The sequence below is a fragment of the Crocuta crocuta genome, unplaced genomic scaffold (genome assembly GCF_008692635.1).
Source record: "Crocuta crocuta isolate KB4526 unplaced genomic scaffold, BGI_CrCroc_1.0 scaffold149, whole genome shotgun sequence".
Lineage (NCBI taxonomy): Eukaryota > Metazoa > Chordata > Mammalia > Carnivora > Hyaenidae > Crocuta > Crocuta crocuta.
Genome location: NW_027551561.1, coordinates 9855662 through 9873191, shown reverse-complemented (window position 1 = coordinate 9873191; position 17530 = coordinate 9855662). Strand labels below are relative to the sequence as shown.

The window sequence follows — 17530 nt, the reverse complement described above, 5'->3', positions numbered from 1 at the left end:
TGGGGGGCACAAGGGTGAATCTGGTGGGGGTTGGAGGGTCATAAGGGTGAATGTGGAGGGAGTTGGAGGGCACAGGGGTGAATCTAGTGGGGGTGGTGGGGGCACAGGGGTGAATCTGGTGGAAATTGGGGGTCACAAGGGTGAATCTGGAGGGAGTTGGGAGGGCACGGGGTGAATCTGGTGACAGTTGGGGGACACAGGTGTGAATCTGGGGTAGAAAAGGAAGGAAAAGGTAATGGATATTTACTGAGCACCTACCATATGCCCAGCAGCTATATGTTACTATTTCATTTGTCATTTCATTTTTACCAGAAGTAAGTCTTACCGATTGCTTTGTAAATAAGGAAACTATGGTTTGGAGAGATTCCATGATTTGCTATGTAAGGTTGTGTAAGTAGAAGTTCTGGGATTCCAACCCACACTCTTTCTGCATTTCCTATTGGAAGTCAGGACTCCAGGGTCCTCCCCAAATGAGGTGTCTAGGTTTCTACTCTTCCTGGTGTCCTTTTCCTTCCCTCTTTCCTTTTGGATTTTGGAGCAAGGGTGTAGGGGGTGCACTGCCAGGTGTGTCTGTGGCCTAGAGGTCACTGCAGATTCCAGTCTTGCCTGGCCCAGAGTTCAGGATGGGGCCATAGTGGCCAGCCTGCTCTAGGATGAACAGAGGGCTCAAGCTGCTGGCTAGGCCATTCCTTCCTTCCTGGTGGGCACACCAACGACCCCTCCCAAGGAGAATTAGCTATTTTCTTCTCTCAGTCCTATTCCTGTTTGTCCTCCCTATCCTCCCCCAAACACACACACACACACACACACACACACACACACACACACACACACACAGATTCAGAGAATTTTTATCCTGCAAGCTGTCACCTTCCCTGGCTACCTACAGTGAGAGAAGTGCCCACCCTTTTCCTTTCTTGTCTGGGGAGTGAGGGCCCTCCTCTAATGGCAAAGAGGCAGAAGGAGTTGCCTCACTCTTCTAGAAGCTTGAAGGTGGGTGGGGAGAGTCTGGGATTCAGTCACCACAGCTGGGTGTGGAAGTGCCCAGCGCCAGCGAGTCCAGAGCTCTCTGAGGCAACTCTGGACCCCAGACTTTCCCTCTGCTGTCTTTGTCTCCCTCCCTTCCTAAGAATTCCTCCCTCTTCACTCCCAGAGGCTTGGTCACTGGCTGGGAGGGGTTGGGTGGCAGCCAGGCCAAACAGGCCCAGGGAGGCAGCATTGCCTTGAATGGAGCTTGCCTCGGGGTGGGAGAAAAGACGCGCCCCTCCCCCACTTCCATGAGGAATGGGGGGGGGGAAGGGAAAGGTCATTCAGCTCCTCTGCTCTCTACCACCCTCCCTTCCATCTGGAGAATTTCAGCTTATGCAGAGCCCCTGTTTTGACCGAAAGGAGCCATGTTTACACAAATGTACAAGCCTTGAGTCTGAGCAAATGTGCCTGCTTACCTGTGTGGTATAGTGGAAAGTGCACAGTGTCAGATGTCAGGGCCTGGGCTCAGGGCCTAGCTCAGCTACTTGCTCATTCTGTAACCCTGGCAGGTCTGTTCCTCCTGGTCACAATTTCCCCAGAACACAGCAGAGAAGTTGGTAAGGAGAAGGCCAACCTTCCATCACTTTTAGCCCTCTTCCCTGGTTTGGGCAAGGACTTCCCCAAGACGAAAGAGCAGGCAGTCTGAATCTTCAGCTGTTCCTCCAGAGAGAGAGAGGGCTGTGCCCACTGGCCTAGCCTGCCTACTTGTCACCCATACTTCCAGAATTCTGGTCCATTTGGGAAACTGGGGTCCAAAAGATAACATGGTACCTGTTCACTCCTTGGACCCATTAGCCTGCCTCTGAGCTGTGAGTCTCCCACCACCAAGGTCATAGTCTGAGCCCCTAAGCATACAAGGCTCAGAAATAGTCTGTGAAAAAACTTGGGTTCTAGACCTTCTAAGCACCCTGGCCCTGGGTGTGCAGTGAGCTGTAGGGAGACTCAGTTGACCTGAGGCTTGGGCAAGAGGCCAGAGTCTTAGGCCTAAGGGAGGAATTACCTACAATTCTGGGCAAAGGAATAGAAACTAGTAACTAAGTGGAGATGGAAAAATTTCTCTCCATCTCAGTGAGTGACAAAACACACCCTTTGTTCTTATTTGTTTTCACCTTGGGAGCTCTCAAGAGTCCCTGAGGAAGTAGCAGAGAGGGCCAGGGGCCAGGGAAAGACGCTAATAAATGGGTCTTGGTAGCTTCTCAGGCAGCAGGCCTGAGGCACTAGAATGGGAGGGTCAGGCGGGTGTGAGGGGTAGAGAGGAAGAAGGGGTGAGAGGGGGTCACAGCTGTGGCCCCGGTGGCCCCGTCTTTCCTCCAGCCCCTGACACAGTAGGCAGGGGTAGGGACTTGCTGCCAGCAAGAGGTACAGAGTGGTTTTCAGGCTCAGCCCAGGCTGTGGGGAGGAAGAAGGCCCCAGACCAGAGAGTCTTTCAGGTTTTGGGGGCTCTTCCTGGGCAGAGATCACATCTCCCCCAGGGAGCTCCCCCACCCTGGCTAAGCCACTAGACTGGGGACTCTCCAGGACAAAGGTAGTCCTGTGTGCAGGAGAGCAGTGCCTCCCCAGCCAGATGGGATCTTCCCAGGGCAAGAGCTGCATCTTGCCTTCACATCCAGGACTCCCTCTGGATGAGGGCCTCTCTCCCCATCATTCCGGTCCCTGGAGACCAGCACCAGGTTCTGCAAGCAGGTGTGACTGATGTGGCCTCTCTGGCTGGCAGGCAGCAAGTGGTACAAGCAGCATCTCTCCTACCGCCTGGTGAACTGGCCACAGCACCTGCCCGAGCCAGCAGTCCGTGGGGCCGTGCGAGCCGCCTTCCAGCTGTGGAGCAATGTCTCGGCGCTGGAGTTCTGGGAGGCCCCAGCCACAGTCCCGGCTGACATCCGCCTCACCTTCTTCCAAGGGGACCACAATGACGGACTAGGCAATGCCTTTGATGGCCCAGGTGCTGACACAGAGGCTCTCTGTCTCATGGCAGGAGGGGAACACGGTAGGAAAGACAGTCTGGGGAGGGCAGTGGAGCCTATGCTCTCACTTTGGCCTTGTCCAAGCTGCACTCCCCTTCAAAGAACCCTCAGGCTCTTCATCTGTAGAATGGGAACAATGGTTTCTGTCCAGTTGTGTGCCACATGGCTGAAAGGACAGCCAGATGAGGTTCTGCATGGAAAGTGCTTTGCAAATTCCAGAGTATTTTCTGGGACAAACTTCTGAGGTCCTGTCACCCACCCTCTGCCTCTAGACAGGCCATGACTCTCTTGTCCTCCAAACATGGATTTTTCCCAGACCAACACCCTAAAAACATCCAGAGGCCACCACTACCCCATTCCTGCCTTCCCTGCACCCACTACCACAGTCACTCCACAAGGCAAGAGGCATTCTATCCCAACCTGTCCCAAGTGCTTCCCATTCTCACACCCCAGACAGTTCTCTTGTTTGCCCCCAACCTAAAGGCAGTTTAAACTAGTTTCTTCTCATTCTGCCCAACACTTGCTTTCAGAACCTGAACTCAGGCTTCCTGTGCATCTTCTCCTGCTAGTGAGGAAAGGAGACCTGATCAAACCCCTTCATGGTGGGGACTTGAGCCCTTGTGTGACCTGGGAAATAGGTCCCTCACCTCCCTTGCACTCTGCTTTCCAACAAGCCCAGTCAGAGCAAAGCCCACATCCAAGCCCTGCTGTTGGGACCCAGGATAGGACTGGGAGAAATCTAAGCTTTACAGGAATCCACATGTAACACATATGTATACTTGCATGTGACTCACTTCATCCATGATATCTACATGAGATGTTTATGCCCACACCCAGGTGAGGTCCAGTGGCTAAGACGGTGCTGGACTGGGAGAAAGCTCTCCAATTTAGGACAGGTGCTTTGTCTTTTTGAGTTTAGGTCTTCTCCCTCTGAAACCTGCCATCCGTCTCCCAGGATTATTGGGAGAATTGAACAGAAAGGGCTAACATTATTCAGACAGTTCGAGGCATATTCAAAACAGGAAGCACGTATTCCTCGTACACACAGCCCACTCCCCACACTCTGTGTGGTTCTTCCTTAATGGCAGGCATTCCCCCTTGGCCAGAGCCCCAAGAAGGCAATGCTGGAAGCACCCTCAGCAGGCTTCTAGGCCAACATCATCACCGTACAGTTCACTGATCCCTGCCCCTGCAGAAAGTGAACTGTGAACCATGGGGCCCTGGGAACTGCATGACTGATAAGCTCCCTCTGAGGCATGTCACAAGCTCGAACATCTCTGATGCAGCTCACTCCCTTTGCTCACTCCTACTACAAGCCTGGAGGTAGAGACCCACAGAGGGGCCCTGGCAGAGGAAGGCAAGAACACAAAAATATATACTCTTAAATAAAGAGACTATACACATCCAAATACCCACCCAGCACCCAGATCAAGAAACAACATTACCGGGGCGCCCGGGTGGCTTAGTCGGTTGGGCGTCCGACTTTCGCTTAGGTCGTGATCTCGCGGTTCGTGGGTTCGAGCCCTGTGTCGGGCTCTGTGCTGACAGCCAGCACAGAGCCTGGAGCCTGCTTCAGTCTGTGACTCCCTCTCTCTCTGACCCTCCCCTGCTCACGCTGTCTCTCTCTCTCTCTCTCCTAGAAATAAATAAAACATTACAAAAAAAAATTTAAGAAACAACATTACCAACATCCAGAAGGTCTCATGGTGCCCACCTCTGGGATAACCATTACACCTATTCCCATATCTTTTTGGAAATAATTCCTGTGCAGCATTTATTATGGGCGAGGCACTAAACATTATATGTAACATACACATATACACACATCCCTCCTTTTTTTTTTTTAATGTTTTATTTCTGAGAGATGGGGGGGCGGTGGCAGCGTGAGCAGGGGAGGGTCAGAGAGAGAGGGAGACACAGAATCAGAAGCAGGCTCCAGGCTCTGAGCTGTCAGCACAGAGCCCGACAACTCGAACCCATGAACCATGAGATCATGACCTGAGCTGAAGTCGGATGCTTAGCCGACTGAGCCACCCAGGCGCCCCTACGCACATCCCTCCTTAATCCTCAGAGTAACCCCGTGAGGAAGAAGTTCGTTATCATTATTTCCATTTCAGATCAGAGGGGCTGCTACTTGCCCAAGGTCACACAGCCAGAAAAGAGTAAAACCAGGTTGGAAACCCAGGCAGTTTGGTCCCATGCTGTGTGTACACCACGCTGCCTCTAGGCGTCCCCACCCCATAGCCTCGCCATCAGTTCACTGCTCCACAGTTCAGCCTCTGCTAGACGTCGTTAGGAGGGGAATTAGGCAGAAGACAGCCACATCCACTCCTTGGCCCCTGCGCGGGAAGGTGGGAATTTGGGGGCATAGCGGACGGTGGCTCCCCTGACCCTCTGCGCCGCCTGCAGGGGGCGCCCTGGCGCACGCCTTCCTGCCCCGCCGTGGCGAAGCGCACTTCGACCGCGACGAGCGCTGGTCCCTGAGCCGCCGCCGCGGGCGCAACCTGTTCGTGGTGCTGGCGCATGAGATCGGCCACACGCTCGGGCTGGCCCACTCGCCCGCGCCGCGCGCGCTCATGGCGCCCTACTACAAGAGGCTGGGCCGCGACGCGCTGCTCAGCTGGGACGACGTGCTGGCCGTGCAAGACCTGTATGGTGAGCCCCCGCCGCCGCGTCTCCGAGGCCTGGACGCCCGCGCTGCAAGCAGGAGCCCGCGTCCCAGGAGTGGGAACCCGGCCTCCCCGCCATTGGCCCCTCCTGATCCGGAAGCCGCAGGCTCCCCCTCAAATCCGAAAATCTTCGGGACCCTGCTGTCCCCACGCTTGGCCTCTCGATCCCAACCAGTCCCGTGCCGTACCCCCCCTCCCTTGCATCCAATTCTGGATTTCCGCCCAGCCCTGGCCTTGGCAGTTCCTCTCCCATCCCTGCCCAGCCACCCAGACCCAGTCCCCGGTCCCACGTCTTCCCCCATCCCAGCCCTGGGTCCCGCTCCGCTTGCTCTCCCCCAGCCTCCCTCCTCGCCAACGCTGGTGCCCACTTCCCTCCAAGCCCGGGCCTCTGCCTGGAGGTGAACTCAGACGAGGTCTGTTCCCCAGAATGATCTGACCAGTACTGCCGCCCAGCCAGGCCTGTCTCCCTCAGAGTGCACGGTGCGAGGGCAGGGCGGAGAGCCCATGCTGTTCCTGCTAAGCAGCTGCTCTGGGGGAAAGCACTTTCCCCCTGGGAGCCCTCAGTTTTACCTTCTGAGAAAAGAGATAACTGCTTACTTCACAGGGCTGTGGTACTAATGGGTATGAACTTCTTTTGTACCCTAAGAAACCTACACAAACAGCTGCTGTTTTGTGAATGTATATTATCCATTCTATGTAACTATGTATAGTTATCAGGCACTTAACATACAATACACTCATGAGTAAGTATCCTTTTGTCCATTGATGAGGAGAATGGAGTTGAGAGGTTAGGTCACTTGTCCAAGGTCACACAGCTAGAAAGCTTAGACCCGGACGCAGGAGCTGGTGCCATATTCTAAGCTTGTCGGACTCTGCCTCAGTCTCCTAAGTGAAATATAGTGATGTAGTTATTATAATTGCTGTAACGATCACAGCCTGGGCCCCTGAACCATGTCCGCATGCCAACTTTGTGGCCAGGACTCAGGGAAGATAATCTTCTGCCCTTCTTAGTGCCAAACTCTTGTTTGGTCCCGCACTCCAACTGATCCTTCTCTCCCAGACTGTTGGGCAGGAGAGAGGACTTTTGAGTTTAGTGCTGTGGTTAATACTGGCAACCAAGGACAATTATTAAACCCCACCCCCACTCTCCTTCCCTGCCTCTCATACCAGAAAAGGATGAAAGGAACCAAAGGGGAGGTCTTGAGCCCTCGACACCCACCCCAACCCATGTGTGTTCTCTCCCTCTTCTCTCCTTCCCCATGAAGGGAAGCCTCAGGGGGGCTCAGTGGCCATCCAGCTCCCAGGAAAGCTATTCACTGACTTCGAGGCCTGGGACCCCCACGGAACACAGGGAAGGCGCCCTGAAATCCAGGGTCCTAAATATTGCCATGCTTTCTTCGATGCCATCACTGTAGGTAAGGTGATCCCACCTGTGCCTCACTTCCTTTTTCCTTCCTCCCCCACATCTCCAGGTGTCTCTGGAGCTGGAATACAAGGTGAGGGTATGAATCATAAAATCTAGAAATCCCAAGCCACAGGCATTCTGCGGGGTAGCAAACCACACCAAGCAAAACCCTGCTTCCTCCTGCGCACTTCCCTCTGCCCCCAACTGGGCAGGCCACATCTTCTCTCCTTTGTCTGGGAAGCAGCTTCCCACGAAGGAAGGCAAGAGGCCGATGGTCACTCAACTCTCTTGTCTCCGGACAGATGGGCAACAGCGACTGTACATTTTTCATGGAAGCCACTTCTGGGAGGTGACACCGAATGGCAATGTCTCCGAGCCACGCCCACTACAGGAGAGGTGGGCTGGGCTGCCCCCCCATATTGAGGCCGCTGCAGTGTCACTGGATGATGGGGACTTCTACTTCTTCAAAGGTACCAGCCCTGGGGCAGATGAGAAAATTGAGGCCTAGAGAAGGTAGGGGTTCTGTCCAAGGTCAAAAGAAAGGAGTCTCAAGTCCAATCTGAACCTGTGACCCCAGGGACCTCTACCAGGAGGTTCCTTCATTGATGGATTGGGGGGCACGGGTGTGGAGGTTGTCCCAGAGAGAGAGGGTGGGAGAGCTGCAGAGAAGAGTCTAGAAGGGGAGCAGAGAACCACTCCCAAGCTCCGAGATCCAGTGGAAAGTCCTACCTCCTTGGAATCCGGGCTGTGTATGGTTGGGCTTGTCACTTAACTCTCTTCTTGAATGAGGAAAATAATCTCTTGGATTTCTTGGAGAAGGAGGATTAAAATAGCATAATGTCTGAGGAGCCTGCAGTATATTATTTGAGTAGTTTCATTCATCGAACAAATATTGAATGCATTGTATGCATTTGATACTGTTGGGGGTGTTATGGCTACAGTAGTGAACAAAACTGAAATCTCTGCCTTCATAGAACTCTGTGTAGAAATGGTAGTGACTGGCCTTCCCGGGAGTCCACTCCCTACTCAGGGAGGGACCTGCTTCCCACCTCCCAGGGATGGGTCCCCGCAGTGCCATCTGCCCTCTGCTGACACCTGCTGGAAGTCTAGGCCATAACAGCCCCTCCTTACTGGGTGTAAAGAATTATTAGTACTGTGTGATCCACTTTGATTATCACAAATACTATTTACCTTGGGCTCTAGGGTGAGGGGAACACAGGTGAGGTGGAGGACCAAAGGGTGAGAGCCACCAGCTCACCCTTGGCTCTCCTCATGCCCTACAGGGAGCCGATGCTGGAGGTTCCGGGGCCCCAAGCCAGTGTGGGGCTTACCACAGCTGTGCAGGCCAGGGGGCCTGCCCCGCCACCCCGATGCGGCCCTCTTCTTCCCTCCTCTGGGCCGATTGATCCTCTTCAAGGGTGCCCGCTACTACGTACTGGCCCGAGGTGGACTGCAGGTGGAGCCCTACTATCCCCGAGGCCTGCAGGACTGGGACGGTGTCCCTGAGGAGGTCAGTGGCGCCCTGCCTCGGCCTGACGGTTCCGTCATCTTCTTCAGAGATGACCGCTACTGGCGCCTTGACCAGGCCAAACTGCAGGTGACAGACTCGGGCCGCTGGGCCACAGAGCTGCCCTGGATGGGCTGCTGGCACGCCAACTCCGGGGGTGCCCTGTTCTGAAGGTGCCCCCACCTCTTAGTGAACTGATGCCTTCATGGCCAACGTGTGTCCCCTGCCCCAGGGGCCAGCCCTCTCTTGGAAGCCTCTGAGCCTCCCTGCAGAAGACCAGACCATGTCTGCATCTGTTCCCTGGAGAATGTCTTTGTGCTCTCAAGGCACTGAACTTTGTGGGATCAATCCAAGCAGAAGCCAAAAAGGGTCTCAAATCCCATGGCTCTCCTCCCTAAGTTTTAGGGATTTTGTTTCTTCTGCTAAAGGTGCACTTCCTGTCCACGAGGCCGAAGCACTGGGCAGCCAGGGAGGATATAAAACTCCACAGAGAGGTTGCAACCACTTTGCAACCTCTCCTTCCCCTCAGAACCTCCCAGCTCTGTTCTTGGAAAATTGTCTTAAATGAGAGGCCTCACCTCCAGGAAGCTTGAGTGGGTTGGGAACAAGGATTTCCAACCTCAGAGAGCCTTGGGTGGGAGGGGGAAGGTGGTGGTTAGGACCCAGAACAAGAGGGAGACTGATGCAGGTCTGCTGGGCCTGATGTTTGGTAGGGGCTGGGGAGGCTGGAATAAAGAGGTGCCCCCAGCTTCTGGGCCTGGAGGCGGACATCAGTCTTCCTTGGGATGGTTTCCAGTGAAGAGCAGGTGGGGCACGAATGCTGGAGAGGCTGGAACCATGTTCGTTCACCCAAGTCAAGACCACAGACTGTGTGTGAGTAGCTGCGATGCAGAGAGGGGGCCTGAAAAAGCATCATGTCCCTGCCCTCCCTCACCCCCAGGCCAGATGGAGAGTAATGGGTGGCAGGGAGAGGACAGGGGCCTCTCTGGAGGGTTGCTCTGCTGCAGGCGCTGGGGTCTCTGCAGGCTGGGGGAGGCCTGGTGCTCACAATGGCCCCATTCTTCAGGCCACACACACAGCATTCCAGGAGCTCCTGCTGGCTGGCCAAGAATAGCTGGGATTCCTGGAGAAGGAACCAGCTCCCCAGCCTCCCTGCCTTCTGCCTCAGCCAGTCTCCGGCTTAGCATCTGGTTCTCTTGTCCTCCCCCCTCCACACCTGCCCGTGCCTCATTTGCACACGCACTGACCTTGGCAAGACCAGGCTTCCAGCAGAAGGGGAGAAAGATCTGGCAAGATTCAGCCCTCAGCTCCCCATGGGCATTCCTGGCCCTGCGCCTTCATTTTCTTCTCTGTGCAGTGGGGGGAAATGGCCTTTGACTGCCCTTGGATGCAAGTGCTTTGTTCCGCCCTGTCCTGGGAGAGAGAGGGAGGAGGCTCTCGGCCTGCCCTGTTCCCTCTGGCTTGAACCCTGGGGAGGGGAAATGAGGGTCTTTATCACCCTCAAGGGAGCCCCCTGGCCCCCAACTCAAGGCACTGACACTTTGTTTAGAGGCTTTATTGAATGAGGGGTAGGGGCGGTTTCTCAGCGGTGAACCCAGGGGTTAGTTTCTCGAGGCAACGCCTAGGCCCACTGGGCTAGAAGGACCTGAAATGCTCAAGAGATGAATGTGAGGCTGTGCTGGGGGACGCGAGTCAGGTGGGCGATAGGCATTGAGTGCCCTCCCAGGACGGAAGCCCTCGGGAGGCGCTAACGGAGGCATGGAGCTCCAGGTGATGCTGGGCTCAGCCTTGGGTGGGCTCGGTGACAGGTGGGCCTGCTTGCCGGCTCGGAGGCGGCGCTCCGGGCAGGGCGGCTCTGGGAAGGGGCAATTCTGTGGAATGTGCTGGAGAACGCTCCGCGTCAGAGGAGAGAAGGTGGCGGGGAGGCTGGGGTCAGGCGAGGACGGAGGGCACAAAGGCTAGCAGTGGGGGCGCTCAGGGGTCCCCGGCAGCCCCCGCGCCGCCCGAAGCCCGCGCCTCACGCAGATCCGGGTGTTCCAGAAGGCAGTGCGCCACGTAGGCCGGGTGGCTGTGCAGGTTCCTGCACTTCTTGCAGAAAAGGATCTCGCAGCGCGCACAGCNCCCGCTCGCGGCCCTCGCCGCCCTCCGCCTCCCGGCACGGCGCCTCGCCCTCGGCCGCCGTCTGCTCCCGCGGCCTCTCGTCCTCGTCCAACTCCAACCCCTCCTCCTCCTCCTCCGCCGCCGCCCTGACCTCCTCCGCCGCCGCCGCCGCCGCCGCCGCCGCCTCTCTGGCCTGCGGCTCCGGCAGTTCCTTCTTCCACAAGGGGGTCTTCAGTCCTGCGAGAGGGAGGAGGTCAGCACCGGCCCATAAAGACAGACGGGCGCCTGAACGACGGTGTGCACGAGATGCACCAGGCTAGCAGGATTCCGAAGAGAGCATTACAGAGTGTGCAGGATTTTCCCCGGCGAGACAGGGCCTGCAGGGCTCTCGCCCACCCGCCTCCACCGCCCCCCACGCCATTTCCCAGGTTTCTACTCTTCCTTGTTGAGGATTCAGGGCAAGTCGCGTCGCTTATGTCAAGCCCTGTGTCCCCATCTGTCAAAAGTGGTGCCCCTTTTTTTTTCTACGAGTAGTTTATTGTCCAGTTGGTTTCTATATAACACCCAGTGCTCATCCCCACAAGTGCCCTCCTCCATGCCCATCACCCCCTCCCCCCACAGCCATCAGTCCTCAGTTTGTTCTCAGCATTCAAGAGTCTCTCATGGTTTGCCTCTCTCCCTTTCCCCCACCATTTCTCCCCTTCTTCTCCCCATGGTCCTCAGTTAAGCTCCTCCTATACGTGCAAACATATGGCATTTGTCCTCTGCCTGACTTATTTCGCTCAGCATAACACCCTCAAGGTGCATCCATGTTGCTACACATGGCGAGATTTCATTCTTTCTCATTGCCATGTAGTATTCCATGGTATAGATAAACCACATCTTNAAAAAAAAAAAAAAAGCTTCTGCACGGCAAAGGAAACAATCCAAAAGTGGTGCCCATCTTAAAGGTTATCGTAAGGCAGGTATACGGTCGCGTCTCCGTAAAGTGACCAGCCCAGGGCTTGCTGGGAGGCAATCATCGAGGGGTAGCAACAAGGGCTGCTAACCCGAACCTGAACCCGGAGGCTATACTGGCTCATCACCACTTTCCTTCTCAATGGCTCGAGGATGGGGACTGATCTCTGTGTACGTGGTCAATAAACATTTAAGTTCAGTTTTTATAGACAGTTTAGATTTTGTTTTCTGGGTAGGATTTCCTTCTTCAACGTGGGCTTTGCCTTAAGGAAGCCCAGCTGTGGCAGGCACCTGCGATGAGCAAAATAATTGAAAAAAGTTCCCCCTGTGGGCAGATTAAATAAAAACCCCACCGTACACACACCCCACCACCAGCACCACCTACAACAACAACATGGACAGACCAGTTAGGAAAAGGAGTGGCCCTAGGAATGAGCCAATTACAAAAAGCCTCCTTCCAGGCTTGACCCCAATTGCCAGCTGGATTTCACCCACCACTGTCCCTCCTGCTGGTGCCTTTGTTGAGAGCACAGACTCCATAACTCATCACAGTAGTCCAGGCAAGTAGGAAGCCAGCCCCCCGACCCAGGGGGCCATGGAAAGTAACCTGGCCTCTGCTGGGAGGTGTCCACCACTCAGCAATCTCTCTCCCACCTTCCACCACCATGTGCCCTGCTCTCTGCTGGATCTGGGGAGCCAGACTTCTAACGAAATGCAGGGGGGAAGAGGGAAGGAAGACACAACCATGGTTTGCCCTAGAAAGGTCAGGAAAATTCCAATTGAAACCTGCCCTTCCTGTTTAAAGAGGTTGGAGACAAAGGAGAATGACAAAATTGGTGTTCTAGTTGAGCACCAACTGTATGCAATCACTGCGCTAAACTCTCCATACATTGTGCCTCTTTGTCTTCACAACCATCTCAGGCAGGGACAAGGTAGGTAACAGAGGGGCCTCTGAAATTCATCCAAGACTTCTGAAATCTTTCCCAAAAAGATTGTTTCAAAGATTCTGCCAGTTCTTGATGTTGCTGACGCTGGAAAGCTAGGGACCGCTGCACTTTTCTTTAGGAAAACACACTAAGGAGCTTTTTGGTTGTGAAAGGCCATACTTAGTGCACAGCCAGAAAGTGGTGCTGGAACTTGTTGAAAGAAATGGGAATAGGAAACGAAGTTAGGCAGGAAGGTTGGGACATTGAGTGACAGGCTATGGAGTTTGGACTTTGTTGTTCAGGAGTGGAGCCACTGGACATTCTGATGGAGGAACCTGCTCAGAGCTGTGTTTGAGGATGGCCTCTCTGCAGGGTAAGGGAGATCCACTTAGGCATCATCACAGTGGTTTGGTCAGAGAAGACAAAGGTCCCAACAACAGCAGGTGAAGATGAGGGAGCAGATGTCAAGAATATTCAGAAAAGAGAGAGGAGAGGGCTTGTACAAGTAACTGAGGAAAGGCTGGACTTCTATTCTGGGGTTGCTATGGTGATGGGTGACTTGGTCCACACTGGGTTTGCCTCCACATTTAACAGAAGTCAATGGTCCTGTCCTCAGTCCCCACCCTGCCTCCAGCCCCACTCACCATGCTTATCCATTCTTCCCAAGGCTGTGCTGCCCTCTTCCCCTGATCAGGGACTGGGATGAGAGGGAATTCCCAGGGCACATAGAACTGTGTCTGATCTCCAAGGCCTCTGTTGGATCACAAGGGGTGGGGCTAGAACTTCACCTGCCCAAAGGGCCCCACCAAGGAATAAGCTGCCTTTTCTAGAGCCTCCAAGAGCACTTAAACCATAGTGTCCCCTACCTTCCCTCTTGGCAAGGCATTATAGGGGAGAAGGGAGTGGCTTTGGTCCCCTGTAGGCTGGGTTCAAAATCCCAGTTCAACCACATAAATCTAAGAGCTATCTGACCTTCAGCATGTTGTCTCTAACCCTCAATCTCTTCATCTGTAAATCAGATAGTCACACAGTACCAGACTTTACCTGGCCTACAGAAAGCACTCGAAGCATTATGTTTATTTGTATCATTATGTTCTCTCCTCCCTTTTCTGTCTTATCTCTATCCTTCCTCACTCTGGCTCCTCACTCAACTTACTTCCAGCTCATTGCCTTAACTCCAAGAAGCAGAGGAGATGCCTCCAAGTCCAGTAGGAAGCAGGGCCCAGGAAAGACCCAGGTGTAGCTCCAGAATGTGGGGTTAGTGTGTGTGAGAATTGGAGCTGGGGGAGGGGATAAAATAATGGAGGCTTGGGGAAACTCCTCATTTTCCTGTCCTTAAGAGTGGTATGTGTTGGCAGGGACAGGAGTATGCCAAGGGGTCAGAGGGCGCAAACCCAGTTCCAGAGAGCCTCCATCTGACAGGGAAGAATGATTTTGTTTCGCTCCAAGTCTGAGTGTGGAGGAGAATGGGGTCACTTCCTCAGGCACCTCCCAGTTTGGTGGAGGCAGGTGGGTGGGATGGAGAATAAGGAGAACAGAACAGCTTCCAGGAATTTCCTAGTCACGTGAGGACAGTCCTGTCAAGAACTGTGGAGGGTCTGAAGTTTTACTATTCTTGCATGCTAGCAAGTTAACTTGCTGGAGTGTCATGGGTGTGACAAAAAACATGAGGCTCCTGGGTCAGAGACAGAGGACTTGATTCCTCATGGGACAGCAGCATCAGCCTATGTGTGTGAGCACCACTTGCCCATTGTCCCATGGGTGCCACAGCGATGGCTATCAGTGAATGCCTGTGTGAGCGCTGGCTTACATTACAAGAGAAATTCTAAGCTTAAGAACACAAATCTTTTTATAATTTTTTGAGTGGGGGAAAGGGGCAGAGGGAGACAGAGAATCTTAAGCAGGCTCCACGCTTGGGGCTCGATCTCACAACCGGGAGATCATGATCTGGGCTGAAATCATTAGTCAGATGCTTAATCAGTTGAGCCTCCCAGGGGCCCCAGAACACAAATCTTTTCTAACGGGCAGTAAACAAGCCTGATCTCTGCTCCAGAAAGAGATGCAGTCACTATCTCTCGAAGGTTGTTCACTATATAAACATCCTTGAAGAGTCACTGCCTCTATTTGTAAGACAAGCAGAAATGCAAAAGATCCATGGAGTACTGTCTCCCAACAAACCCATTCTCCTTACATTTCCTAAAAGAGATTATAGCCACTAGGACTCCTGATTGCAAGATTCAAAAGCTCACTCTGGCTAATTCATTTTTTAAAATGTTTAATGTTTATTTTTTTTAAATTTTTTAAATGTTTTATTTATTTCTAGGACAGAGAGAGAGAGAGAGAGAGAGAGAGAGACAGCGTGAGCAGGGGAGGGTCAGAGAGAGAGGGAGTCACAGACTGAAACAGGCTCCAGGCTCTGAGCTGGCAGTCAGCACAGAGCCCGACGCGGGGCTCGAACCCACGAACCGCGAGATCATGACCTAAGCGAAAGTCGGACGCTTAACCGACTAAGCCACCCAGGCACCCCTAATGTTTATTTATTTTTGAAAGACAGAGTGTTAGCAAGGGAGGGGCAGAGAGAGAGAGAGGGACACACAGAATCCAAAGCAGGCTCCAGGCTCTGACCTGTCAGCACAGATCCCAATGTGGGGCTCGAAACCATGAACCGGGAGATCATGACCCGAGCTGAAGTCAGACACTTAACCGCTTACCTGACTGAGCCACACAGGTACCCCCACTCTAGCTAATTTAAAGAGACAGAACAGCAGAGCTCACAGAACGGCCAATTTGGCCATTGGACAGGAACTATTGAAGGCTGGTGAGGGCGAACACAGCTGAGAGCCACATCACAGAACAATGCAGCCACTGCAAGGGCCACCTCTGGTCACTGGCACAATGAACAACCTTCAATATCCCTGGCCAGGCACACCCAAACCAACTGAGTCTGTATTGTGGCTTTTAGGGAGCCTCTCACCAACAACCATGATAGGGTGTCCCCTCATGTCTGGTCATTCAGCTCATCCTGCCTCACCCACCTCAACCTGCCCAGAGGCCCATTGTCATCCATAGGGTGTTCATTCACTCTTCTCAGGTATATTTTGGGTTTCACAGGACCTTCATAAAAAGTGGGATTGTGGTATCAAACAATACCAGCATAAAACCACATTGGGAATTGATCACAGAGTAGTAATATAGTCAGCAAGGAAAGCACGAGAACAGACAGATAACCCCACTATACCGGGAACGTAAGTGTGCCTCCTGAACTCAGATGCCAAACTTGGAAGACCCTAGAAAGGGGAGAAACTGCACTGATAATAAGTGTGAACTCAAATTGACTGGATCTGTATCCAAAAGAAACTGCTTAAAACCAGAAGAGAATGAGGTACGTTTTACTGGCGAGCATTATTTCCTGCCATTCACAGAAATCTGGAGAACAAGATGAGGTCGATTGTTCAAAGTAAAGCTATAATTTTTGCACTTTTTAAGATTTTAATGTGTAAATTAATAGTGCATATAGCACATTAACTTGTGATGACCAGGTATAACACAAGGATGCTATGTTCATATTAGTTGAGCAATAAAGGTAAGTTACAAGAAGAAATATCCAATAAGGTGGTAGGTAAGGGCTACCCAAGAGTGAAATATATATATAAAGCAAGATTTTATATTTGTTTAAGGAGAATGGAGCCTCTTACCCTTTGAATATCATGTCAGTGAGGCCCTCCCTTGATCACCTTCCATAAAATTCCACCCACTGCTCCATCTCATTTAGTGCTTTATTTTTCTCCCTGGCCTTTATCACCATCTGACTTACTCTTGATTTATTTGTTTGTCACCTGTCATCCATCCCTCACTAACATGTATGTAGCCTCCATAAGGTCAGGCACCTCATTTACTGCTCTATCTTCAGGTCTATAATAGTGCCTAGCACATAGGAGGTACTTAAGGATCTTTATTGAAGGCATGCGCTGCTGTGGCCATGATGAAGTACTGAGGTTGACAGCCCCAACCAGCTCTAGAGGAATCAGTGGTTGGAGGGGGGGATGGAGCAGGTTTTCAGAGAAAGTGGAGCTTACTGGGCATAAACAGGGCCGCCGGGAGAATCAGCGAGAGCTGGGACCCACCCAGTCCTGCCTGTGCTTGTGTCTTGAAGCTTTCCACCTACATCATCCCTTTACTCCTCACAAGACTTGAGAGAGGTAGACATTATTCCCATTTTACAGTTGAGAAAACTAAGGCACAGAGAGGCTAGGTAGCATAGGAAGGTCACAGGAGGATACAGGAAAGGGACCAAAGCTGGAGTCCTGTCTTTAGCCTCTATCACTGTCTCTTTCATCCCCACCTTACAGTGCTCACTAACACTGAGGGGCTCAGCCACCCCTGGCCCTGCTTTTCTCCCAGAATTCCCAGAACCTGTCACGTTCAAACAAGGGAGACAAGCTGGCCCCAGCCTCTCCTCCCTGCTCCATTGGGTCCCCAGGCAGGCTCTGCAGGGCAGTCCTCAGCTGGCTGCCAGGAAGGGTTAACAAGGAGTGTTTGTAGCAGCGCTGTCTCCAAGGAGAGGAGGGGAAAGCAGAGTGGAGAGGCAGACAGCAGGACAGCCAGGCTCCACCGACTGCTGGGGGGTGGGAAGCAGCCAGTGGACCTGTCTAGTCCTGGGGGAGAGAGCAGTGTCCTCACCTCCACCTGTCCTGGGAGGTGGCAAACTCTGAGAGAACTGGGCAGCCCAAAAGTGAGGTCACTGCAAGGCCACCAAGGAGGGAAGGGAAAGTTCCGGCAGGGACTGAGGAATGTGGGGGGGCGGGAGACCGGGCTAAAGCCAACAGCAAGTAGCAGAGCCGGAAGTTCTGGGCTCTTAGAGGGTAGAAGGGGAACCCCTGAGTCAGGGAGAACCAGCCAAGACCCAGCAGGCAGTAGTGAAGACACAGCAGCGGCAGAGAGGAGGCACCCACCTCCTCCCTGTTGAGGGTCCAACC

The 17530-nt window shown here is 53.4% G+C and overlaps 2 protein-coding genes across 2 annotated transcripts in view; one reads left to right on the top strand and one right to left on the bottom strand.

The window, feature by feature from the left end:
- Window positions 1–9344, top strand: part of MMP28 (matrix metallopeptidase 28) — a 24569-nt gene extending 15225 nt beyond the window's left edge. The window contains exons 4-8 of the mRNA XM_077749817.1: window positions 2744–2968; window positions 5400–5645; window positions 6925–7074; window positions 7367–7534; window positions 8348–9344. Coding sequence (XP_077605943.1) covers window positions 2744–2968; window positions 5400–5645; window positions 6925–7074; window positions 7367–7534; window positions 8348–8742 — 1184 coding nt within the window. The 3' untranslated portion in view covers window positions 8743–9344. The remainder of the gene's footprint in view (window positions 1–2743; window positions 2969–5399; window positions 5646–6924; window positions 7075–7366; window positions 7535–8347) is intronic.
- Window positions 9345–10108: 764 nt separating this feature from the next.
- On the bottom strand, window positions 10109–13287 carry CUNH17orf50 (chromosome unknown C17orf50 homolog). The gene is given in 3 exon segments (XM_077749818.1): window positions 10109–10692; window positions 10694–10908; window positions 13199–13287. Coding segments are annotated over 3 exon segments (375 nt in total). The 5' UTR covers window positions 13212–13287; the 3' UTR covers window positions 10109–10545.
- Between the last annotated feature and the right edge of the window lie 4243 nt (window positions 13288–17530).